The 25,434-nt window shown below is 40.2% G+C and overlaps 1 protein-coding gene across 50 annotated transcripts in view; it reads left to right on the plus strand.

Annotated features, from left to right (window-relative positions):
* PBRM1 (polybromo 1) overlaps window positions 1-25,434 on the plus strand; it is a 144,293-nt gene that overhangs the window by 66,096 nt on the left and 52,763 nt on the right. For 32 of the 50 annotated variants that reach the window (XM_063661072.1, XM_063661080.1, XM_063661073.1 and 29 more), the window contains 4 exons: window positions 7,449-7,725; window positions 9,527-9,632; window positions 15,010-15,652; window positions 21,231-21,442. In XM_063661072.1, the coding sequence (XP_063517142.1) occupies window positions 7,449-7,725; window positions 9,527-9,632; window positions 15,010-15,652; window positions 21,231-21,442 (1,238 nt within the window). Of the gene's footprint in view, window positions 1-15; window positions 61-7,448; window positions 7,726-9,526; window positions 9,633-15,009; window positions 15,653-21,230; window positions 21,443-25,434 lie in introns of all 50 variants that reach the window. The other 18 variants (XM_054483905.2, XM_063661081.1, XM_063661083.1 and 15 more) reach the window with 1 other exon arrangement.

Consider the following 25,434-nt stretch of genomic DNA (forward strand, 5'->3'; position numbering starts at 1 on the left):
TTTCTGCTTTCCCAGGAACACTCATGACAGTGAGATGTTGGGTCTCAGGAGGCTATCCAGGTGTGCAGTCCTTTTTTATGCATAAACATTCTTTTAAAGTGTATCTTCTGTGGCATGATCAGTACTGATTAGGTGAAAAGTGAAGCCTTAAGCATGTGAAAAAAAGTCTTTATTAGGGTGCCAGTTTATTTTATGAATAAAGAAAGCAGTACAGTTTAAAAAATCTTGTTAGCAAAATAAATTCAGAATTAACCTAGTTCAGAAGTAGCCTTAATTTGTTGCTAGCTTTGCCAGGGACAGAAAGCCCCCTCACCAATCATTGTGGCTGTGTTTCTGTAGCAAAAGGTAGAAGGTGGCAGTGCTGGTGCAGGACTGGCAGGTGCTGATTCCCTTTCAGGGATGCCTTTTACAGATTGAGGGTGGTGGAGGGATCAAAATCAGCTTCACAGTCCGAGTGACATCAGTGCATGTGGACACCTATGCATTGGGTCAGTGCTTCTTGAGCATGAATACATTTCCTCAGTCTCTGATCTTGTTCATGTCTTTTATAAAAAGCATTCTTTTGCATGTTACTTATGATTTGAAAACAACCTATGTAATAATTGTGTAGTGCTTTTGTTTTCACATTTGCCATCTGACGTTCACAGAGTATCAGTTGCTTATAGAACACTAAACTCTGCTCTTACAGTTTATAAAGGAGAACATTTAGTCATCTCTTTTACCTGCCAGGAACATATAGGCCAAGGAAAGAGGCAGGTTGTAAACAAATGAAGTCATTTGGAAGCAAGGTGGTAAAATAATTGCATAAGGTACACTACTAAGCAGTTGTATAGGATCATTGCATGATTGCCCAGATAGCTTTAGGAAAGATTATTTTCCCACCATACTTTCCGTTGAAAGTTGAGTGTCTTGAGCTTACCCACATGTTACTACGATATGTATTCCACTCAGTAAAATTGCTATGTTATCATTGTTATCTTCCTAATATTTTCCTAAAGAAAAGTTTTCTTAATTAAATGGTAAATTTAAGAAAAAGACCATGGATTGTATTCTTTCATATCATTCATAATGTATGGCATTGAAACTACGTGGTAGTGGAAATAGAAATGGGGGGCATCACTGGGTAATGTTATAACCATGAGTTCTAGAGCCTGACTGCCTAAGTTCCAATCCCAACTGCTCTTATTAGCTCTGTAATCTAAGCCTCATTTCAACTTTATCTGAAAAACAAGTAAATGACAATACCTTCATAGGATTGCTGTGAGGACCCAGTAAGTTAATATGTTTAAAGCTGTTAGAACTGGGTCTGGATGCACTGAGTACTCAGAAATGTAGCTGATTATTTTCTTGAAGTAGCACCTATTGACCTCAGGACTTCGTAGATTTTGGTTTTGTTTTTAGTCAGATGATACTTGTCTGGGAAGACTCATTGGAAAAGATGAATGAAAAGGTTTTATTTCTTGAAGACTTGAAGGTGAAATATAGCAAGCCTTGTAAAAGAAAGAACGTTTGGGTTTACTTAGCTTACTAGTAAGCACAACTGAAGCTCTTAAGGTTGGGGAGCTAAATGCTGGGACACCTTAAAGCCTGTAAACAGGGTTGACTTTGATTAGAGAGGCTGTTGGTAAGTGCCAACTGTTATTTTTTAGGAAACAGGGTCTCACTGTGTGGCCCAGACTGGAGTGCGGTGGCTATTCACAGGTGTGATCATGGCACATTCTAGCCTCAAACTCCTGAGCTCATGTGATCCTCCCACCTCAGCCTCCTGAGTAGCTGGGACTATAGGCATGCATCACTGTGCCGGGCTGTGCCAACTTTTGGGAAAGGAAGGGACATAAAAGCAGCATGGTGATTATCAGCTGATTCAAATGTCTGTTCTGGTTATTTACTTTATGGCCGTAGGTATTCATTTGGTGTCTCTAAGCCTCAGTTTTTACATCTGCATAGTTGGGGTAATAATTGTACTTGATTCTGAATTTGAAGATTAAATGAGAGTGCATAGTGTTTAACATTTGGTAGAAGTATTAGTAGCTATAGTTTACAACTGTATATAGGAATGGTGTGTGTGTGTGTATTTGTAAATATTAGTATATATAAAAATAAATAGTAGCTTTAGAGGAAGAATATTGATAAGGGCATTTGACAAAGTGGTCAGCCACAAAGTATGAGAGCCAAGGACTTACACTGTGGCATGAAACATTAAAAGGAAAACAGGATGTAGAAGGGCTGTGGAAGTCTTCTAGAACTTGCTGATCAGCCAGGGGGAAAAAAAGTGACTGATTTAGGTGTTTCAGGTTGGGTTGGGTTCCAGAGGATAGTGTTGATGGTGATCCTGGAAAATCACATTTGCCATCTCACATCAGGGATTCAGAATATAGCCTCTGCTAGTGCATAAACTTTGTGCAAATTAGAAAAAGCAGCCATTTCTCAAGACACTTGACTCGCATGAATTGGAAAATTGTTGTAATATACTTATTTTGATAGTACAGGACCCTTATGTCCCATTTCCTATGAAATTCTAAAATTGTGGTGTACTTATTACAACAGTATCTATGATCTGAATTGTTGTCCTCCTAAGTATCTTTTGGTCTTTTTTTTTTTTTTTTTTTGAGATGGAGTCTCGCTGTGTCTCTCAGGCTGGAGTGCAGTGGCGCGATCTTGGCTCACTGCAACCTCTGCCTCCTGGGTTCAAGTGATTCCCCTACCTCAGCCTCCTAAGTAGCTAGGATTACAGGCGCACGCCACCACCCCCAGCTAATTTTTGTATTTTTAGTAGAGACAGGATTTACCATGTTGGCCAGGCTGGTCTCGAACTCCTGACCTCAGCTGATCTGCCTGCCTCAGCCTCTCACAGTGCTGCGATTACATGCGTGAGCCACCATGCTTGGCCTTTTTGTCTTTTTTGAGACAGTCTCACTCTGTTGCCCAGGCTGGAGTGCAGTGGCACCATCATGGCTCACTGCAGCCATGATTTGGGTTCAAACAATCCTCCCACCTCAGCCTCATGTGTAGCTAGGATCACAGGCATGTGCCACCATGCCTGACTACGCTTTTTTAAAGAGGTGGTGTCTCACTGTATTGCCCAAGCTGGTCTTGAACTCCTGGGCTCAAGCAGTCCTCCCACTTCAGCCTCCCAAAGTGCTGGGATTACAGACAGGAGCTACCACACCTGGCTCCCCTTAAGTATTATGGCTCCTTGAATGCACAATGATGAACAGTCCTGATTTTGAATTCCTTTAAGATGTATTTTATACTTTAATATGCTTAAAGGTGCTGATTTTAAAAAGGAGAATGATTATGCCAGTTACAAGGCCTGGGATTTAATTGTATGCCTTTTAATCAAAGGCAATTAATTACCTTGCCAAAAATGGGGAAGAATAAGGAACTATTCACAACAGTTAACGGTTTGAAGGAGGAGGAAAAGACATTGAGAAATTCTAAGAAAAATCTGAAAAGCAAAGTGACATTGAAAACAGTAGCCAGAGCCGGGTGCAGTGGCTCACGCCTGTAATCCCAGCACTTTGGGAGGCCGAGGCGGACAGATCACGAGGTCAGGAGATCGAGACCATGCTGTCTAACACAGTGAAATCCCGTCTCTACTAAAAGTACAAAAAATTAGCCGGGCGTGGTGGCAGGCGCCTGTAGTCCCAGCTACTTGGGAGGCTGAGGCAGGAGAGTGGTGTGAACCTGGGAGGCGGAGCTTGCAGTGAGCCGAGATGGCACCTCTGCACTCCAGCCTGGGCGACAGAGCAAGACTCTGTCTCAAAAAAAAAAAAAAGAAAAAGTAAACAGTAGCCAGAAGTATCAAATAGGGCTCTGTGATGGTTATGTTTTGGTTGTAGAGTTTATCTCATTTCAGAAAGTATTTTAAACTTTCAGAAATCATGGATATAAGGCTCAGCCTCCATATTGGAAAAAGATAAAGCAAACATACCAGCTGCCCAAGCTAATACAGTTATTATTATAAAAGAGTATGAAGTTGGCTCTGAGTTTTTTCTGGCAGCCGGATTAAAATTAATGGGCCAGTGGCTGTCAGTCTCTAAGGCACTGTAAGGATCTGGAAAAATGTAAATGAAAGATGAAACTGGATTTTTTCAGAGAAGGTCATAAGTGACTCTAGTAATAGAAGTTTTGCTTTCTTTGAGGCTGGAAATCAATTACACATCCTTTACTTAAGGAATAAATGATACAAATGGAGAAAGGATGCTACTAGTAATATGAGTGCTAAAACAGTAAATTTCAGTTATTAGAGCAGTTTCTTATATACAACTAGATTTCCACATTCTGGGTATGTCTCACTCAAAGCTGCCAAGTATCAGAATTACTGGCATTGGAAGAATGGACCGCTTGCCATTCTTTTACTTCACTGGCAAAATTTAGTTAAAAACTTTCTCTCCTCTTATAAAAATCTGCCCTAGATTTACTCCCATCTGAGAGTATTTGCAGCTTCATACAGAAAAACCTAATGATAATTGGGCTTAGTGTGCTGAAACCCAGATGGGAATGGGGTGAGCGCCTCCTGGTCCAGGTCAGGGCCTTGACTGAACTGTTAAGCCTCTTGAAATTGCTAGAATGAGGACTAATTTCATCCTGTCCTGTTTATTGAAGAGATCCTGTAAGCTTAGAGCTTCAAAATTGAATTCCTCTGTCTTCCTTTTAAAGTCCACCCCACATGCGAGACCTAATCAAACCACATCTGACTTCAAAGTCAGGTTCTGAAATTTTTCTTTAGAGACTTCCTGAAGGTTAAAGTCATCTGTGTTCTAATCTCTGCCCAGATGTGGAGCTCTATGGTATTGGAGCTTTGTCCCAACTTCCCTTGTATTATCCACTTGCCAAAGACTTAGAATGAGAGAACTCTTCCTGTCACATCATTGCCCCAGGATGTCTCCTTAGAGAAGGAGTTTCCACTAGGTAAAATATCTAACAAATGTTTTGCCATCATCTAACAAACTTATTTAACGAAAAAAAAAGTGCTGAGGAGAGAAAATGGCAGGAATTGTCTGAGGTCCACAATGAGCAGGAAATAAGCAGTCAGAGTGAAGACGCAAGTTATGAGGATGATCCCAACTCTAGCAGGAAACAGGCTAGGCTCTTGTCTGTTTCTTTCCTAATTAAATCACTTTGTTTGCCTTGAGTTATAGGCATTTCTGAGAAGCCTAAAAATCTTAAGGATAGATATTTATTTTCTCAGCTGTTAATTCTTGATTTTTCTTTCTGTGTTTTAAAAAAATGTATTTTGAACCTTGGAGAGAAAAGATCTGGCCTTTGGCTTCTTCATGACCCAGGAGTAGTGCAAGTAGTCAGGGGACTGGACCAGAAGACCTATACAGCCACATATAGTTTGCCTGAGGAATGAACTTTCTTCTACCTACAGGATAGGAAACAGATGCAAAATATTTACCTCTAAGTACAATTGGCCCTCTGTATCCATGGCTTCTACATCCAGGGATTCAACCAACTACGGATAGAAAAAAAATTTTTTTAATTGCATCTTTACATGTACAGACTTTTTTTCTTGTCATGTCCTAAGCAATACAGTATAACAAAACAACTATATAGCATTTTTAATGTATTAGGTATTACAAGTAATCTAGAGATGATTTAAAGTATACAGGAGGATGTGCACATGTTATTTGCAAATACTACGCTATTTTATATCAGGGACTTGAACATCTATGTATTTCGGTATCCAAGGGAGATCCTGAAACCAATTCCCCATGAATAACAAGGGATGACTATATTATAGGATCTTAGTAAATATTTTTTTTAATAGAAATTAAGTTGACCAGGCGCGGTGGCTCATGCCTGTAATCCCAACACTTTGGGAGGCCAAGGTGGGCGGATCACCTGAGGTCGGGAGTTTGAGACCAGCCTGGCTAACATGGTGAAACCCTGTCTTTACTAAAAATACAAAAATTAGCCGGGCATGACCGAGCTCGATGGCTCAAGTCTGTAATCCCAGCACTTTGGGAGGCCGAGGCGGGCGGATCACCTGAGGTCGGGAGTTCGAGACTAGCCTGACCAACATGGAGAAACCCTGTCTACTAAAAATACAAAATTAGCCAAGCGTGGTGGTGCATGCCTTGTAATCCTAGCTACTCGAGAGGCTGAGGCAGAAGAATTGCTTGAACCCAGGAGGCAAAGGTTGCGGTGAGCAGAGATTGCGCCGTTGTACTCCAGCCTGGGCAACAAGAGTGAAACTCCATCTCAAAAAAAAAAAAAAGCCGGGCATCGTATCAGGCGCCTGTAATCCCAGCTACTCGGGAGGCTGAGGCAGGAGAATCGCTTGAACCCGGGAGGCAGAGGTTGCAGTGAGCTGAGATCGTGCCATTGCACTCAAGCCTGGGCAACAAGAGCGGAACTCCATCTCAAAAAAAAAAAAAAAACTAAGTCATAAGTCATTTCTTGTTATTACCTACTTCACTGTTCACTTGGAGACTGCTGGTTAGTCTAACTAGAATTTCTTTATCTGGCTAGAATTTCTTTAGCTGTGTCCTGAGTACATAAGAACAGTTAACCAGAAGCCATATCGGAAGAGCATTGCTTCTAAAAATTTACTAGGAAACTCACCTTGGGCAAGTCTTTTACCCTCTCTAAGCCAATTTTCTCAACAATTAAGAGATAGATCATCTGCTCTCTTTGGAGCCCTTTTGAACTCTGGATCTAATCTGTAGTCCCTTATGCTTTGTTCCATACTGCTTAAATCAGCTTCTCAGCATCACATCTCACTGGGGAATTTGGAGAACAAGACAGGGATTCATGCTCAAGGATGGAAATTTTACTCTAGAAAACTCAGATTAACCAGACCGCTTATTCTTTAAAGTAGGTTGGAATTGTGGAATAATGCTGATGGAGAGAGCAAGGACAACCCTGACAGAATCAATGCAAGAGAGGCTCATACCCACTGTAAAGACACTAGTCTGGCAGACAGTGTCCTTTTGTTTTCAGACAACCAAAATACACAAGTGTTCAGGAGTACTTGTCTTAAGAGATGAGACACTTCTCTTTTTAGGTTTTTTATTTCGTTTTGTTTTTGTACTTGGAAGTGAGGATATTATAACCACAGGGAATTGCTAGTTTTATTGCACTTTGGCTCTACTCATCGTTAAACAAAAAATACATCTCAGTTGACTATATAATTTCATTTTCTTTTGGTATCAGAGAGGATCTTTTTTCAAACATTTCATTTCATGACATATCTAAAAAGTTTGTTTGGTGTTCATTAACTGCTCCTGCCAGAATTACTGTGTTTTAACTATTTTGGAAATTTTCCTAATATTTGCTTATAACTTCCAGCATGGTTACTGTGTTTGTGGCATATGTAATCAATAAATTGTAATCATTATAAAGCACCACAAATAATTTGTTTTATTTTGTGGTCATCCTTATATTAAGAAAACTGAACCTATTCTAATTTTTTCCCTTTTCTACCTCCCCCTCAACAGTAAAAAGAACATAAGAAAGCAGCGAATGAAAATCTTATTCAATGTTGTTCTTGAAGCTCGAGAGCCAGGTTCAGGCAGAAGACTTTGTGACCTATTTATGGTTAAACCATCCAAAAAGGACTATCCTGATTATTATAAAATCATCTTGGAGCCAATGGACTTGAAAATAATTGAGCATAACATCCGCAATGACAAATATGCCGGTGAAGAGGGAATGATAGAAGACATGAAGCTGATGTTCCGGAATGCCAGGCACTATAACGAGGAGGGCTCCCAGGTAAGGAGGGCCAGGGGTCCTGAAGAAGGCACATTTTGGGGGAGAGGAGTGCTTATAGAATAATGCATTTTGAGAGACCTGCTCTAGAGGCTTAACTTAGATTATTCTTTTTGGTGACTAGGTTAATTGATTTTTCTTCATTGTTAACAGTCAGAGGCAGTACATTATAAAGATTAAATGTTCCTCCTTTGTAATCTGACATCCTGGATTTGAATTTTGCTCTGCCAATCCCTGTGTAATTTATCCTTCCTGAGCCTCAGTTTCTTCATCTATAAATTAGGGCTAATAATAGTACTTGCATCAGGGTTGTTGTAGGATTTAAAAGAGATAATGTATACTGAGCATTTAGCAGAGTGCCTGGTACTGAATAAGCACTGAAAGGAAAGCCAATAATATTAAAATCTTTCATCATCATTACTATGATCCTCAACGACCATACTTCTCCAAAGATAGCCTATATAGAAAATGTATAATTATATAAAAATCAGCATGTTAGTCCCATAAATGCACCTCTAAATAATTGATTTAATTGATTTTGCTGCAAAGCATCTTGATTTTTTTTTGAGACGGAGTCTCGCTCTGTCTCCCAGGCTGGAGTGCACTGGCGCCATCTCAGCTCACTGCAAGCTCCGCCTCCCGGGTTCATGCCATTCTCCTGCCTCAGCCTCCTGAGTAGCTGGGACTACAGGTGCCCACCACCACGCCCAGCTAACTTTTTGTATTTTTAGTAGAGATGGGGTTTCACCATGTTAGCCAGGATGGTCTCGATCTCTTGATGTCGTGATCCCCCTGCCTCAGCCTCCCAGAGTGCTGGGATTACAGGCGTGAGCCACTGCGCCTGGCCAAAGCATCTTGATTTTTAGTTCTTTATCAGTGTAACTAAGATACAGTCTCCCTTCTTTGAAACTTTTTCTATTTGATATCTTTTTATCCACTTTACTTCTCCCAGAAATAAAATAACATTTTCAAGTCATTTGTTTCCCTCTGCAATTACATTTGATTATAAAATAAAGTATGCATTGAGGATGCTTATAGATTAAAAAAATGGTTCTATCTTAAGGGTTTACACAGTCCTCAGTGTCATTGGCTAATGTACCACTTGTCTATCACTGGTAGAGGAAAAAGCCACCTTTAAGAGAGGTGGCCAGACAAGGGAGGTCACTTATTCCCTCAGCTCCTCTGCTTTGGTGGGTGGCCAAGGGAGGACATAGCATCTGCTGAGGAGGTAAGAGGAGGGAGCTATGGATGCAAAGCATAAGGTGAGTAACCTTGTTCTTGACTACATATTACCACCCTTGGCTCAGTCCTCGGAGAGAGATCCCTAAGCAAGGATAATTGTTTTTTTATAGATTAAGCTTCAGACTGTGAACTTAGATTTGGAATTTAAGATATTGAGATATTGCTCTCCAACTATCAGATATTTTTAGTCTCTAATTTCTATTGGGCTAAGTCTGCTACCTTGAGTGTCCAGTGGAGAAGAAAGGTTTTTGAAGAAAACAACACATGTAAATGTGTTTCAGGACTTCTATTAAAACCTGTAGTGATTCTACTACAGTGGTTCTCAAACATTAACATGCATGTCTGTGCATTAGAATCACCTGGGAAGCTTAAAAACAAACCAGTTAAGGCCTAGGCTCTCCCACAGATACAGTGATTTTATTGCTCTGTAGTGAGGCTGGTTTTGGTTTTCTTTAAGCTCCTAACTATCCTAAACTGTCTTTTTAAAACTTCTTTATGGATGCATTTTATAGCTTAATAAAAAGTTTTTAGAAAATAATTGAAATATATTTTTGGAATGTAGGTATACAATGATGCACATATCCTGGAGAAGTTACTCAAGGAGAAAAGGAAAGAGCTGGGCCCACTGCCTGATGATGATGACATGGCTTCTCCCAAACTCAAGCTGAGTAAGGCAGCCTCACACTTCATTATTTAGTTTAGTCTATCAAGGAGAGATTGCTGATTTTTCTGAAATAATATTTAATTAAATTATGAATATATTTGAACTCACTGTACTCCAGCATGGAGTTCTTCCTTCTTGTCAAGCCCTCTCATTTACTGTATTTTAAGTAGCTAAACTGTGACAAGCACGTGGGGAGTAAAATATAATGTCAGAGGTTTTGTTTACTTTCTTAAATGTGTAGACATTTTGTAAATTTTAAATAGAATAGATTTTTCTGTACATACAATGCTGTAAGAATATAGTAGCAGATTTTTTTTTCCTTGGTATGTGTGTCTGCCAATTACTAGAATTAAAAATGAATCCCAGCAGTTCCAACTGGACAGAGTTTGAGGAGTTAGAGATGTCCAGCCACTGTACTATACTCAGCTATCATTTGAGTGTAGTCTGTGGTTGGTTGGTTTATTAAAAGTTGTAAGTGAAGGCCAGGGACAGTGACTCATGCCTGTAATCCCAGCACTTTGAGAGGCTGAGGTGGGCAGATCACTTGAGGTCAGGAGTTCAGGACCAGCCCGGCCAACATGGTGAATCCCCATCTTTACTAAAAATACAAAAATTAGCCGGCCATGGGGGTACATGCCTGTAATCCCAGCTCCTTGGGAGGCTAAGTCAGGAGAATTGCTTGAACCTGGGAGGTGGAGGTTGCAGTGAGCCAAGATCACACCACTGTACTCCAGCCTGGGCGACAGAGTAAGTGAGACTCTGCCTCGGAAAAAAAAAAAAGGAAGAAAAAGGTTGGAAGAGAAGACAGGAAAAGTTATTAATACCATTAGATAAGAGATTTCTGTCTTCTTTAAAATAATGTAAATAAAATAGATACCAAGCAATTGATAATGATATTCATTGGAGCCATATTTGCTGAAAAGGGGGAAAACAGACAGACTAGCTTTTTTTTTTTTTTTTTTTTTTTTGATGAAGCATCTCACCTTGTCACCCAGGTTGGAGTGCAGTGGCGTGATCTTGGCTCACTGCAACCTCTGCCTCCCAGGTTCAAGTGATCCTTCCACTCAGCCTCCCACGTAGTTGGGACTACAGGTGTACGCCACCAGGCCCAGCCAATTTTTTGTATTTTTAGTAGAGACGGGGTTTCACCATGTTGGCCAGGCTGCTGTCAAAACTCCTGACCTCAAGTGATTTGCCTGACTTGGCCTCCCAAAGTGCTGGGATTACGGGTGTGAGCCACCCCGCCTGGCCCAGACTAGCTTTTTTATTTGAAATTAACTGTCAGCTAAATTCGATAGTAGATTCGGGTATGATTTACTGCTAAGCGATGAATCTTTCTTTTTAAGGCATTTGTCTTTTCATGGAATTGTAAAAGCCTACAGAAGGTTTGCAAAAATGTAAAACTTTCATTCCACTTTTAGGAACACAGTAACTTTTAAAGTTCAGGAAAAAAGGGCTTTTTATGTGGAATGTTAATTTCCTTTTTATTTCTTTTGTTTGTTTTAAATTAATAGAGGCAGGGTCTCCCTGTATTGGCCAGGCTGGTATTGAACTCCTGGGCTCAAGCCATCCTCCTGCCTCTGCCTTCTAAAGTGTTGGGATTACAGGCATGAGCCATGGTGCCTGGCCTCCTTTTTATTTCTCTATGTTTTTTAATGAAAAATTTCAAACATATATAAATGTAAAATACAGTGGCCAGGGGTGGTGACTCACTCCTGTAATTCCAGTGCTTTGGGAAGCCAAGGCAGGAGGATCACTTCAGCCCGGGAGTTTGAGACCAGCCTGGGCAACATAGGGAGACCCTGTCTCTAAAAAAAACATAAAAAATTAGCCAGGCGTGGTGGCACATGCGTGTGCCTGTGGTCCTAGCTATTTGGGAGGCTGAGGTGGAAGGATTGCTTGAGTCCGGGAGGTCAAGGCTGCAGTGAACCCTGATCATGCCACTGCACTCCAGCATGGGCAACAGAGCTAGACCCTGCCTCCAAAAAAAAAAAAAAACAATAGTACAATGAACCCCTGTATATACTTGTTACCCATCATTTGTCAAAATAATGGCAAACTTATTTCCTATTCCCTTTTTCTTCTTTTTTTCCTAAATTATTTTAAAACAAATCCAATCATGTCATTTCACTTCCACATAGTTCAGTATGCATCTGTAATATGTGCAGATATCTGCCACTTTGTCTTTGAGGATAAAACAAATAAAAACAAAATAAAGTAAAATATGCAGACATTTTCATAAATAACAATGAAGTAATTATCATACCTAACAAAATTAGCAGTAATTTCTTGGTTTCATCTAATACTTGATAAATTGTCAAGTTCTACTGATTGTCTCACAAATGTATTTTTATAGTTGATTTCTTCAAATCAGGCTCTCATTTAGTTCTATATAATAAATTTGATTATTATACTCTTTTTTTTTTTTTTTTTTTTTTTTTTGAGACGGAGTCTCACTCTGTTGCACAGGCTGGAGTGCAGTGGCATGATCTCGGCTCACTGCAGACTCCGTCTCCTGGGTTCCCCCAATTCTTCTGCCTCAGCCTGCAGAGTAGCTGTAACTACAGACACGCCACCATGCCTAGCTAATTTTTTTGTATTTTCGATAGAGACAGGGCTTCACCATGTTGGCCAGACTGGTCTCGATCTCCTGACCTCAAGTGATCCATCCGCCTCTGCCTCCCAAAGTGCTAGGATTACAGGCGTAAGCCACCGCGCCCAGCAGATTATTATACTCTTAAACCCATGATCTAGAGAAGTCTCCTTCCTTTTCTTTCCACATGCCATTAACTCATTGAAGAAATCAGGTCACTTTCCTGTACAGTGTCCGAAGTTCTAGGTTAGACAGGCTTGCTTCCTTGTGATATCTGTGAATTTTTTCTTTATTTCCCTTATTTCTTATAAATAGAAGTTAACTTTGAAGGTGCAATTAGATTAAGTTTCACCTTGGTGGTGATACTTTATAGGGGTTTGCTGCCTTTATGTTGTATCATGTCTTGAGGCAGTGTCTGGTTAAAGTAGAATCCAGATAAAGTCCACATACTGCAACTGAGTGATACTTCTTTTTTTTTTTTTGAGACGGAGTCTCGCTCTGTTGCCAGGCTGGAGTCAGTGGCACAATCTCAGCTCACTGCAACCTCCGCCTCCTGGGTTCAAGTGATTCTCCTGCCTCAGCCTCCCAAGTAGCTGGGACTACAGGTGTGCACCACCACGCCCGGCTAATTTTTGTGTATTTTTAGTAGAGGCAGGTTTTCACGATATTGGCCAGGCTGGTCTTGAACTCCTGACCTCGTGATCTGCCCGCCTCGGCCTCCCAAAGTGCTGGGATTAAAGGTTTGAGCCACCACGCCCAGCCTGATACTTCTTTTAATCTGTAAACTCCCCTCCATCTCTCTCTTTTTCCACCCCTTACCATTTATCTGTTGAAGAAATTAGATTTGTGCTATAGTTTCCCATAGTCTGGGTTTTGCTGATTGCATCCATATGTTGTGGGGTTTTTTGTGTGTTTTGGGTTTTGTTTTGTTTTGTTTTTTGGAGACAGGGTCTTACTCTGTCACCCAGGCTGGAGTGTAGTGGCACATTTTTGGCTCATTGCCACCTCCACCTCCCTTCTGAAGCAATCTTCCCACTTTAGCCTCTTGGGTAGCTGGGACTACAGGTACACGCCACCACATCCAGCTCATTTTTTTGTATTTTTAGTAGAGACAGGGTTTTGCTATGTTGCCAGGCTGGTCTTGAACTCCTGGGCTCAAGTGATCTGCCCACCTTGGCCTCCCACGGTACTAGTATTGCAGGCATGAGCCACAGCTCCTGGCCCACGATGTTGTACTTTCATGTGTTCCTCTGTCCTTTGTATTTCCTATAAATTGGTAGTTGGAGCCAGAGGCTTGATCAGATTGAGGTCTGATCCCCTGTTCTCTCCCTTAGGCAGAAAAACCGACTTCATAGGTAATATATGGTCTTCCGTCAGGTACATGTGAAATCTATTTATGTCTTTCTGTTAACAGGTGTTGTTGCACACTTCATTAATTATTAATTCATGAAAGGGATGTAAAATTATAATAGTTTTTAATTTTATTCCTCATTAGCTATAGAGAAACTTTGCCTTATCTAATATTTGATTAGCCAGTGGTACAGTGTTTTTTTTGTGTGTGTCTTGCTTTTTGAAAGGATAAAGCCTTGATTTTTGTTTTATTTTGTTTTCCCCTTTACCAGTTTTCAAAATATGCATTCTTTTACTAACATCCTTCAATATTTACCCATTTTGTTGTTTGTTTGTACGTATTATTAAGAACTACCAGACTTAAACATATGGCTGAGTTGTAATTAAAGTTATTGTCCTTATTGATACATAGGCTGGTTCAGGCTGGTTCCTATATTCTTTTTGTTTTGTTTTTTTTGAGACAGAGTCTCGCTCTGTCACCCAGACTGGAGTGCAATGGCTTGATCTCGGCTCACTGCAACCTCTGCCTCCTGGGTTCAAGCAGTTATCCTGCCTCAGCCTCCCGAGTAGCTGGGATTACAGGCACCATCACCACACCCGGCTAATTTTTTGTATTTTTAATAGACACAGGGTTTCGCCATGTTGGCCAGGCTGATCTTGAACTCCTGACCTCAGGTGATCCACCCACCTTGGCCTCCCAAAGTGTTGGGATTACAGGCATGAGCCACCACGCCCAGCCAGTTTCTATATTCTGTTGACATCAAGTCGTGGTAAGAAGTCATTGATAGATTCTTTACTGTCTAGTGTTTGAAGATATACCAGACTGGGAATCAGCTATTTGCCAAGGAGCTCTACCTTTTTCATGTTTCTGCTGAAAGGTGAGGGCTCCTCAACATTAGTATTTGGAATTAGTATTTTAAAACTCTAGTGTGGGCTATACTGCTACTGAGGTAGTCATTGTTTGTATGATTTTCAGTGGACAGAGCTAGGAAATTTGTGTGTTTGTTTGTATGTTTATATTTAAAGATAAAATACATCATAAGTTCATAGTGATACTTTCAATTGAGATTAAAGGCCTCAAGGTAATTATTAATGTCCTATGTTTTAACATCCGTTATCTCTTTTTATCCCATGATGAAAATCTCAGTTCTCAGGGATACCAGAGGTGATAGAATGTCACATAGCTACTCATTTGCTTTATTCCTTCTTATTCACAGCTTTCTCAACCTTACAGTAGTCTCCCATCAAAAATATAATTACTGAGAACAGTTAAAAAATTTTTTTTAATTTTTTGTCTGCAGGTTATATTTCACTATAGACATGCTAATTGCTAGGTTTTACAAATTACTTGGAATCGTCCCTTGTGGTTATGCTACCATCTGTATACAAATTTAGGTTCATTTATTTTATTGGTTTAACATTAAATATCTCTCTTTAGGTAGGAAGAGTGGCATTTCTCCTAAAAAATCAAAATACATGACTCCAATGCAGCAGAAACTAAATGAGGTCTATGAAGCTGTAAAGAACTATACTGATAAGAGGGGTCGCCGCCTCAGTGCCATATTTCTGAGGCTTCCCTCTAGATCTGAGTTGCCTGACTACTATCTGACTATTAAAAAGCCCATGGACATGGAAAAAATTCGAAGTCACATGATGGCCAACAAGTACCAAGATATTGACTCTATGGTTGAGGACTTTGTCATGATGTTTAATAATGCCTGTACATACAATGAGCCTGAGTCTTTGATCTACAAAGATGCTCTTGTTCTACACAAAGTCCTGCTTGAAACACGCAGAGACCTGGAGGGAGATGAGGACTCTCATGTCCCAAATGTGACTTTGCTGATTCAAGAGCTTATCCACAATCTTTTTGTGTCAGTCATGAGTCATCAGGATGATGAGGGAAGATGCTACAGTGATTCTTTAGCAGAAATTCCTGCTGTGGATCCCAACTTTCCTAACAAACCACCCCTTACATTTGACATAATTAGGAAGAATGTTGAAAATAATCGCTACCGGCGGCTTGATTTATTTCAAGAGCATATGTTTGAAGTATTGGAACGAGCAAGAAGGATGAATCGGTATGTTTTCAAAGCCAGTTTCATTTTGAGGATGTGTGCTATTTAATACAAAACAGATGAAAGAATATTGCTTTGATGTACTATTTCCACTTACATACGTGATTGTAGTTGGTAGCATGCTATTCTGAATTCTAATTAGCCAGAACTTCTTAAGAGTGAGTATATTCTGTGGGGGAGAGAAGGCACACCACTAAGTCATCTAGTTTAAGGCCAGTGAGGAGGAAGACAAAATTGAAAATCTCTTGAAAAGCATACACTTAAAATACAGCCTTTCATAGAACGTGTTTTTTAAAAAGGTAAATGTTTCTAATTGGAAATAGTAACAGCATTTTTCTTTTAAGGTTTGTCTTCAGTGCACGAATGCTGTAAATAAAATAGCTCTAAGGTGTTGACCTGAGGTTAGACTGATAGAAATTTGATCACCATTTTAAGTACCTCAGAGGGTTTCTTTTTTTTTTTTAAATCTCAGGTTTCTCACTTTAAGAGCTTGCTGAAGACATTAAATGTTCTAAAAGAAGCAGTCAAATTTAGATTTACATTAAATTTCCTTCTAATTTTTATCTGTGATATATCTTTGCTGCATGTCAATAGCAAACTTGACTATTAAATTCAGCAATTACAGTGTATTTTATATGTGCTCTTAAAGACAGTTGGGAAAATATAAAAAAATAAAGATACAAACCTTACCTTCCTGGAGCTTACAGCCTATCATGTTTAGAACTAGACCTTTAGGCAGTGTAATGCCAGCTGGGGAATCTATGAAATCAGAATTTGCTCTGAACCTTTAAAGAAAAGCAAGTAGTAATGTTTGCTTTCAGTGTCTTTGCAAATAAAAGAAAAAAAACATAGTAACATTTGCTGCTTATGTTAAGCACCAGCTCTTTGTAAAGCACCATGCTAAGCACTTTATGAAGGCAGTCTCTAACCCTTATGATAGCCATTCTAGATAAGTGATAATCTTTTCAGTTTGCATGTGAAAGAATTAGAGGCATAGGCAGAGAAAAGTTACCCATAGTCATGCAACTAGTAAGTGATGTGACTTGTCTTGCTCTCCACTGCAGAGGGCTACTCCTGAGCCAGTTACCAGGACAAGTCATGGAGCACGGCCATGGATGATAAGCCTTGAACTCTGTGCTCTAAAAGCTTGAAGTCTGATGGATGGGCCAGGACTTACGTATGCTTAAGGGAAAAATAATTCCAGACATGAGACAACATACCACAACCTTATATTTAGTACAGATGGTGATGTAAGGAACTCTGTGGGCCACAGTTCTCCTAAAAAGGCATGAGGCATCAGGAAAGAATGGGATGATAGGTAGGGTTCAAATGAATAGGCAAGAGGATATTTCAAATAAGATGAATGTTATGAGCAAAGGAATGGAGTTAGGAAATGAATATGATATGTTTAAGAGACAGGGATAGAGTTGGGGCCAGTTTGGTGAGGCCCATGTGTGACACCTTTAAGAAATGGTCCTTAATAATATGGTTCTTCAGCAATTGAGTAGAAATAAAGAGAAGGATGGAGGGACATCTTGCAGTCAAAAACTCTTGGAGTTACTCATTTATTCAACACATATTTATTGAGAGGCTACTTAGTGAACATATTCTAGATGCATGGAATACACCAGTGGGCAAAACAAACTCTGCTTTCATGTAGCTTAGACTTCTTTCTGTTCTTGTTCTTGGCTTAAGTAGTCCTTAAGTCTAATACCCCTCCCTTCCTCCCCTCCCTGCTTAGCCCCATTACATCTTTGTGTTAGTTCTGTGAGTCTTTCAATGAGTATTTGTCTTCTAGATTATTAGGAACTTTGTTTATGTTGTATAGATGATATGTTTATTTTAAGAATTAAGATTTGTATATCTAGGAAATTAGCTCTTTTCATTCTCCCATTGTTGACATGATTGTTTTTTGCTTTTGAGGCCTGGAAGTTAGAGTCCAAGGTGTATTTTTACGAGATAGTGATGCACACAGTTTTACCCTCATGCCCAGAGCTTTGTTGAAAAACAAAAGGGATCCCTGGTAATTTAGTAGTTAGGAAAAATTTTTAAAAGTAAAACATACGGGGAGCCATTCTTAACTTTGTGAATGAAGATAGTATTGTGATTGCTTATAGTACTTATTAAGAATAAGTACTTAATAAGAATTGATGGGGATGCATCAATTTAGTGAATGATAAACTATGCCTTTAACTACTATATTATCAGTAACAACGCTAGGCATCCCAGAAATATTAGTTCATAAATTCAATGAAGTCTGCATACAGTAGATTTCCATGTTGATCTCTAAGAGTCTTCATGCTTCATCACCATTTACCCCTACCCCTACCCACCACTGTTACCCAACATCACCTAGGAGTTCACAGGCTAAAATAGAAGGAATCTAAACGGTGAGACATAACAAGAGAAAAATTCACTCAGGTGACAATAGTTTGTCCATCAACAGTATTTAGTAACAGCACAGTGCTGACTCATGCCAGTTGGCTGCTGGTTTTTCTAAACTGCTGGCAGTATTCCCAGACTAAACACTGACCCCCTTGCAGGTAAAAGAGACCTGTGAGAAGATGAACAAGGGAAGCATTAAGAGCCTCCTGTATTCTTAATTATTTCCTTTTGCTGAATGTCTGCCTTATATAAAAAGATTACTTACCAATTGAGGGGAATTTAGAGTTCTTTTTCCAGCTTATGTTCCTGCACATTCAATGAATACCTGACCTCTTAGATTAATAAATTCTTTATAGTGCTTTGAATAAACAAAAAAGCATATACTAGGTGTTTAGTGACTCTTGTACAAAATGTTCATTTCTAAACCATGCGATATGATGGAATTATGATCTGCCCTTTTAGTATACCATGAAAGGTATTTACAAAAATTTTACAAAAATTTTTTACTTTTAATTTACAAAAATTTTCACTTTTAATTTTATACTTAAAATTGTACACTACTATAAAATGAACTTTAATTTCAAGTGAACAGAATTCAAATATCTTCATTCAGAAAACAGACATAAAATTATGTTTTAGGGGCTAGGTACAGTGGCTCACACCTGTAATCCCAGCACTTTAGGAGCCCAAGGTGGGAGGATGGCTTGCACTCAGGAGTTTGAGACCAGTCTGGACAACATAGCAAGACCTTCCTTATCTCTACTTAAAATTTTAAAAATCAGCCAAGCTTGGTGACATATGCCTATAGTCCCAGCTACTCGAGAGGTTGAGGTGGAAGGATTGCTTGAGCCAGGAGGTTGAGGCTGTAGTGAGCCATGATCGTGCCACTGTACTCCAGCCTGGGCAACAGAGTGAGACTCTGTCTCAAGAAGAAAAAAAAAGTGTTTCAGGGGTGTCTTCCCTTGGTTTTATTTTTATTGCTTTCCTACAAGTATTAGCATTTCTATGACCCCAAAAGATATTTAAAACCTTTCCAAGGCTGGACACAGTGGCTCATACCTGTAATCCCAGCACTTTGGGAGGCCACAGCGGGCGGATCACCTGAGGTCAGGAGTTCGAGACCAGCCTGGCCAACATGCTGAAGCCTCGTTTCTACTAAAACTACAAAAATTAGCCAGGCATGGTGGTGGGTGCCTATAATCCCAGCTACTTGAGAGGCTGAGGCAGGAGAATCACTTGAACCTGGGAGGCAGAGGTTGCAATGAGCTGAGACCGCACCACTGTACTCCAGCCTGGGCAACAAGAACAAAACTCCGTCTCAAAAAAAAAAAAAAAAAAAGACTTTCCACAAACACCCATTTAGTTTATTGATCGTGTCTTTTAATTGTTTGTCAGTTCACCTTTGCTGATGGGATGGGAGCAGCATTCTGGGGACCTCTCTGAAGTTTGTTGCTCTAGTGGCATGTATCAGCAGGTGGCCTACTTGGCCACACTCCTCTGACCAGAATGTCTCTGTAACTGCTAAGACCTTTGTGGTTAGTTTTGTGAATAAGTTTTTAGACTCTAGTATTCTTAGTTAATAGAATTCTATTTAAGCCAGCCAGGTGTGGTGGCCCACATCTGTAATTTAAGCACTTTGGAAGGCTGAAGAGGGAGGATCACTCGAGGCCAGGAGTTCGAGACCAGCCTGGGCAACACAGGGAGGACCCTGTTGCTACAAAAAATTTAAAAATTAGCCAGCCTGAGCCCAAGAAGTTGAGGCTGTGGTGAGCTGTGATCACGCCACTGCACTCCAGTCTGGGTGACAGAGCAAGACCCAGCCTCAAAAAAAAATAAAATAAAAACAATTGTATATAAACCTTCCTCAGACCACAGTGGACTAGAAACAGTAATAAAATTTCCTCCAGTCAAAATTCTAAAGTCTGAAGTTTATTTTGCCCACTCCCCACATTTTATTTATTTATTTATTTATTTTGAGACAGAGTCTCACTCACTCTGTTGCCCAGACTGGAGTGCAGTGGCGTGATCTTGGCTCACTGCAACCTCCACCTCCCGGGTTCAAGTGATTGTCCTGCCTCAGCCTCCTGAGTAGCTGAGATTACATGTGTGCACCATCAATTTTTGTATTTTCAGTAGAGACTGCGTCTCACCATTTTGGCCCGCCTTGGCCTCCCAAAATGCTGGGGTTGTAGGTGTGAGCCACTACAACTGGCCTGTTTATTGATTTTTTTTTTTAAGAGACAGGGTCTTGCTCTGTTGCCCAAAGTGGGAATGCAGTGGTGCCATCATAACTTACTGCACCCTCGAACTCCTGGGCTCAAGTGACCCTCCCGCCTCAGCTTCTCAGATAGCTAGGACTGCAAGTGTGTACCCCAATGCCCGGCTAATTTTTTGTTGAGACAGTGTCTTGCTGTGTTGCTTAGGCTGGTCTCAAACTCCTGGCCTTAAGCAGTCCTCCTGCCTCGGCCTCCCAGAGCATTGGGATTATAGGCATGAGCCACCATGCCTGGCCGCCTTATTTCATAAATGAGGAAAGAGACTCAGAAAAGTTCTGGATATGACATACATAATCTTTTTTCCGTCTTTCACTATGTTGCCTTTGCTGGTTCCCCAGAATTACACAGTTATTTCTGGGAAACTAAAATGAACACTAACTTTGAGGCCTGTAACCGTTATAGAATACCTTCATGGCTTTGCTTTAGGTTCAGATGTTCACAGGGTCTCACTAGCCTAAGCAACCATGATGTAGGACTAAAAGGAAGAAAATAGAGCCTATTATGTAACACATCGGTCTGCTATTAAGAGAAAATAAAAATTCAAAGAATAGATACAAGTAAGTGTTGAACATATTGTGGAGCCTTGGTACAATTCTTGGTTCTGGCAGCCACCTTCCCCTGCCACAATCGATTGATGCGTGTGCCATGTATCTCCAAGAGAAAATACGTGAGGCCTTTCCTTTTACATGATGTACAAGAAGTGAGCCTTGAAGTAAAGGAAAATGGTGGGCATGGGGCTTACCATGGTAAAATGACACTTTGGATTTTGTTCTAACAAACTTCAGAAAGATACTCTTCATAGACCTGTACAGAAATACCACTATATCAATTAAAGAAGCATTTAATAGAATTTAACATATAATTGAGGTGTTTAAAAAAAACAGCTTGTGTGTCAATGGATACTCTTGATGCTGTTATAGGACAGATTCAGAAATATATGAAGATGCGGTAGAACTTCAGCAGTTTTTTATTAAAATTCGTGATGAACTCTGCAAAAATGGAGAGATTCTTCTTTCACCGGCACTCAGCTATACCACAAAACATTTGCATAATGATGTGGAGAAAGAGAAAAAGGAAAAATTGCCAAAAGAAATAGAGGAAGATAAACTAAAACGAGAAGAAGAAAAAAGAGGTTGGTTTCTTTTCATTTTATTGAATATGAAAAAATGTACTGTCTTCTAGCTGTTCTCATAATTAGCTGTGGAAAAGAGTCCTGTTTGTATGAATGAAAACTCAGGGTATTGACTATATTGGAGTAGACGCAATGAGATGGAAATATTTTTATAGTTATCAATTTGGTCATCAGACCTGGGAAAGATTGAAAGTTACCTGTGACACAGCTGTTATCCTAGCATTCCAGGAAAAGAGTCAGTTAATTCACAAGTGTGGGGGCTTAATGCCTCTTTATATTATTGGTAGATCAAAACCTAAGCAGGCCAGCTAGAACTAGAAAGCATTCTCAACAGTGAGTCCATGAAGTTTTCGCCACATCATACAGTAGCATTGCTTTCCTCATAGATACTTTGGACCAGACAAGTAGATGATATTTTGGTTGAATCACATACCTGGAGAAAAGTTTTATTTTAATTGGATCAAACTATAAAATGTTACTTTGGGTCACTTGCCAGAATTTAGAAATATTTTGATAACAGGACCTTATGATTACAAATTGGATCATTTCTGATAAAGTTCAAGTTCACATAGATTCCTAGAATATGTGACTCTAAGTTATGTTAATCTATGGCATCAAATCTCCTCCATAGATTTTTTCCCTTAGGCAAGAAAACAAAATAGATTGATTTGAAGCAAATTCTTACAAGCGATGGCATACCCCAAAAAGAAGGGAAAGAAACCTGGCTGGTGAGAATAGTAATTTTGCCAGTATAGAACTAACTGCAAAACCAACTGCTTTGTCACCAAAGGAGATATATGATATACTCATTGAGGAAGATAGTGAATATATATGCGTGGGGTTTAGGGGAGAGGGGAATCTATGACTTTGCCAGCTAAAAGTGGTTGATGCAGAAATGCATGGAGTAAAGCTGCAACATTGATGGCCCAAGGTGATGATCCAAGTTAAAGAATATTCTGAAAATTAGACATCTATAAAAGGCCTTCACACATTCCCAGCCAGCTGGAAAACCTACACATGCTGTGGGGGAAGATGCAAAAGAACCTGGTGAAAAGCAGAATCCAAAGGATACTTGAAAATTGGCTGCAACTTTGAGTGCATCCCCCAACCTATACACAGATCTGTCAGCACATGATACATCCTTATGGGCTTGAGGTAGTTAAGTACAACCTTCACCTAAGTCATTGGCTATAGAAAGACAGGAGCAACCCCTAGTGTCAAGTTTCCTTGTAGACCTATAGTGGGAGCTCCAGAGGAGGGAAGAGAAAGGGGGAGAAAAAAGATTTGAAGACATAATGCTGAAAACCTCTCAAATTATTGAAAAACGTTAACCTACAGCTCCAAGAATTTCAAGTAAGATAATCACAAAGAGAGCCCCATTTAGATACATCATCATCAAACTGGTGAAAATCTTGAAAGCAGCAACTGATTGATCACATACATGTAATTATCTGCACGTTCCATCCAGGGGCCTGGGGATTGTCCAGCCCAATTGATAATTAGTGATACCTGAGCACATTTCCCAGCATGTGGGGTCAGGGCCACTCAATCTGTCACTACCACCACAACTGGCACCCATCTTCATGTGTTACCTGTCGGTCCGGGTACTAGCCCACCCATCATAGTCATTGCCAGCACTGGTGCTGAACACTTGGGTCCCAGAGAGTTGTCCCAGCACTGCTACTGCTTTCACCCTTGCCACATCCACTGCCCAAGGACTCGGGAACCCACCCACCTGCTTGATCCACTGCTGCCATTCCTGGCACTCCAGCAAGGCAGCTGGAGTCCCAAGAATTGACCTGCCTGGACCTGCTAACACCAGTGCCAGTATATACCACTCTGGGGCCCAAAGCATGGCCCCCTTGACAGCCCAGTCCCCAGCAGTACTTTACCACAGCCTCCACTGTCAACTGCGCCTCAAGCCAGGGGCCCCTGCCTCCTCCGCATCCCCCACATTAGTTAGGAACTGGGCTCCACAGGAGTCGGTGAGTGGCAGGCAAGCGAACATTACCCCCTGAGCTCCGCTTCCTGTTAGATCAGTGGTGGCATTAGATTCTCATAGGAGCATGAACCCTATTGTGGACTGTGTATGTGAGGGATCTGGGTTGTGCACTGCTTATGAAACTCTTAATGGCTGATGATCTGAGATGGAACAGTTTCATCCTGAAACCATCCCACCCAACCCTCATCCCTTACCCCCACAAACCCCATCCTCGTCTGTGGAAAAATTATCTTCCATGAAACTGGTCCCTGGTGCCAAAAACGTTGGGGGCTGCTGCCCTAAGCCACTGAGGAAGTCATGGATACCACTGATACTGTTTATAGTAGAAGGAATCATACAGAGATTACACTACTGTACACACCCAGATTCAAAACCAAAGTATCCTGCCCAACCAACACCACAGGTACATCTTCAGGGAGAAGTTCTCTTCTACAAAAGTAAATTCAGAACATTGGAAGAAGTGACTGTTATACCAGACACACATATAATATCAATGTAAGGACCCAGGAATCAAGAAAAAACAAGGAAATATTACACCTCCAAAAGAACCCAGTAATTCTCTAGCAATAGATTTCAGTCGAAAAGTAATTTAGCAGCTGGGCGCAGTGGCTCATGACTGTAATCCCAGCACTTTGGGAGACCAAGGCCAGCAGATCACGAGGTCAGGAGTTCAAGACCAGCCTGGCCAACATGGTGAAACCCTGTCTCTACTAAAAATACAAAAATTAGCCAGGCGTGGTGGCGTGAGCCTGTAATCCCAACTACTGGGAAGGCTGAGGCAGAAGAATACCTTTAACCCAGGAGGTGGAGGTTGTAGTGAGCCAAGATCGCACCACTGCACTCTAGCCTGGGACAGAGCAAGACTCCGTCTCAAAAACAAACAAAGTAATTTATCAGATTCCAGGAAAATAATTCAAAGTTTGATACAAGAGAGTTCTTAGAAACATTACAAAGAAATCAGAAAAACAATTCAGGATATGAATGAGAACTTTATCAAATATCATGAAAAAGAACTAAAAAATTCTGGAACTGGAGAATTTATTGAATGAAATACAAAAGATATTTGAAAACTTTAAGAACAGACTATATCAAGCAGAAAAAATAATTTCAGGAATTGATGACAGGTCTTTTGAAATAGTAATAACTCAGTCAAAGAAAAATAAAGAATGAGCAAAGCTTGGTAACATAAGGGACACCATAAAGTGACCAAATTCTCAAATTTTCAGTATTCCTGAAGGTGAAAAGGAAATTTAAAAAGGTTGAAAAACCTATTTAGTGAAATAATGGATGAAAACTTTCCAAGTGTATCAAGAAATTTAGACATCCAGTTACAGAAGAGTCAAAGATCCCCAAATAGATAAAAAGAGAGAACTTAAAATGTTCCCAACACATAGAAAGGATGGTTACCCCAAATACCCTGACTTGATCATTACACATTCTATAAATGCAACAAAGTGTCACATGTCCCCCATAAATATTTATAATATTATATATCAATGAAAAAACAAAAATTGTGATTGTAATTAATATCACTGAAATGCACACTTTACATTGGTTTAAATGGCAGATTTTGTTATAGATTTTTTATCACAATTTTAAAATGTATTTAAAAATAATACATCCATGAAATGTTAATGTTTTTATAAAAAATATTTTCATATGCAAGTCAGATTGACAGTAAGAAAAAAAATTTTTTTTTTTTGAGATGGAATCTCGGCTCTGTTGCCCAGGCTGGAGTGCAGTGGCGTGACCTCGGTTCACTGCAAGCTCCACCTCCCGGGTTCACACCATTCTCTTGCCTCAGCCTCCCAAGTAGTTGGGATTACAGGTGTGCCCACCACCACACTTGGCTAATTTTTTTTTTGTATTTTTAGTAGAGATGGGGTTTCACTGTGTTATCCGGGATGGTCTTGATCTCCTGACCTCGTGATCCACCCGCCTCGGCTGCCCAAATTGCTGGGATTATAGGCATGAGCCACCACGCCTGGCC

Source organism: Pongo pygmaeus, chromosome 2 (genome assembly GCF_028885625.2).
Source record: "Pongo pygmaeus isolate AG05252 chromosome 2, NHGRI_mPonPyg2-v2.0_pri, whole genome shotgun sequence".
NCBI lineage: Eukaryota > Metazoa > Chordata > Mammalia > Primates > Hominidae > Pongo > Pongo pygmaeus.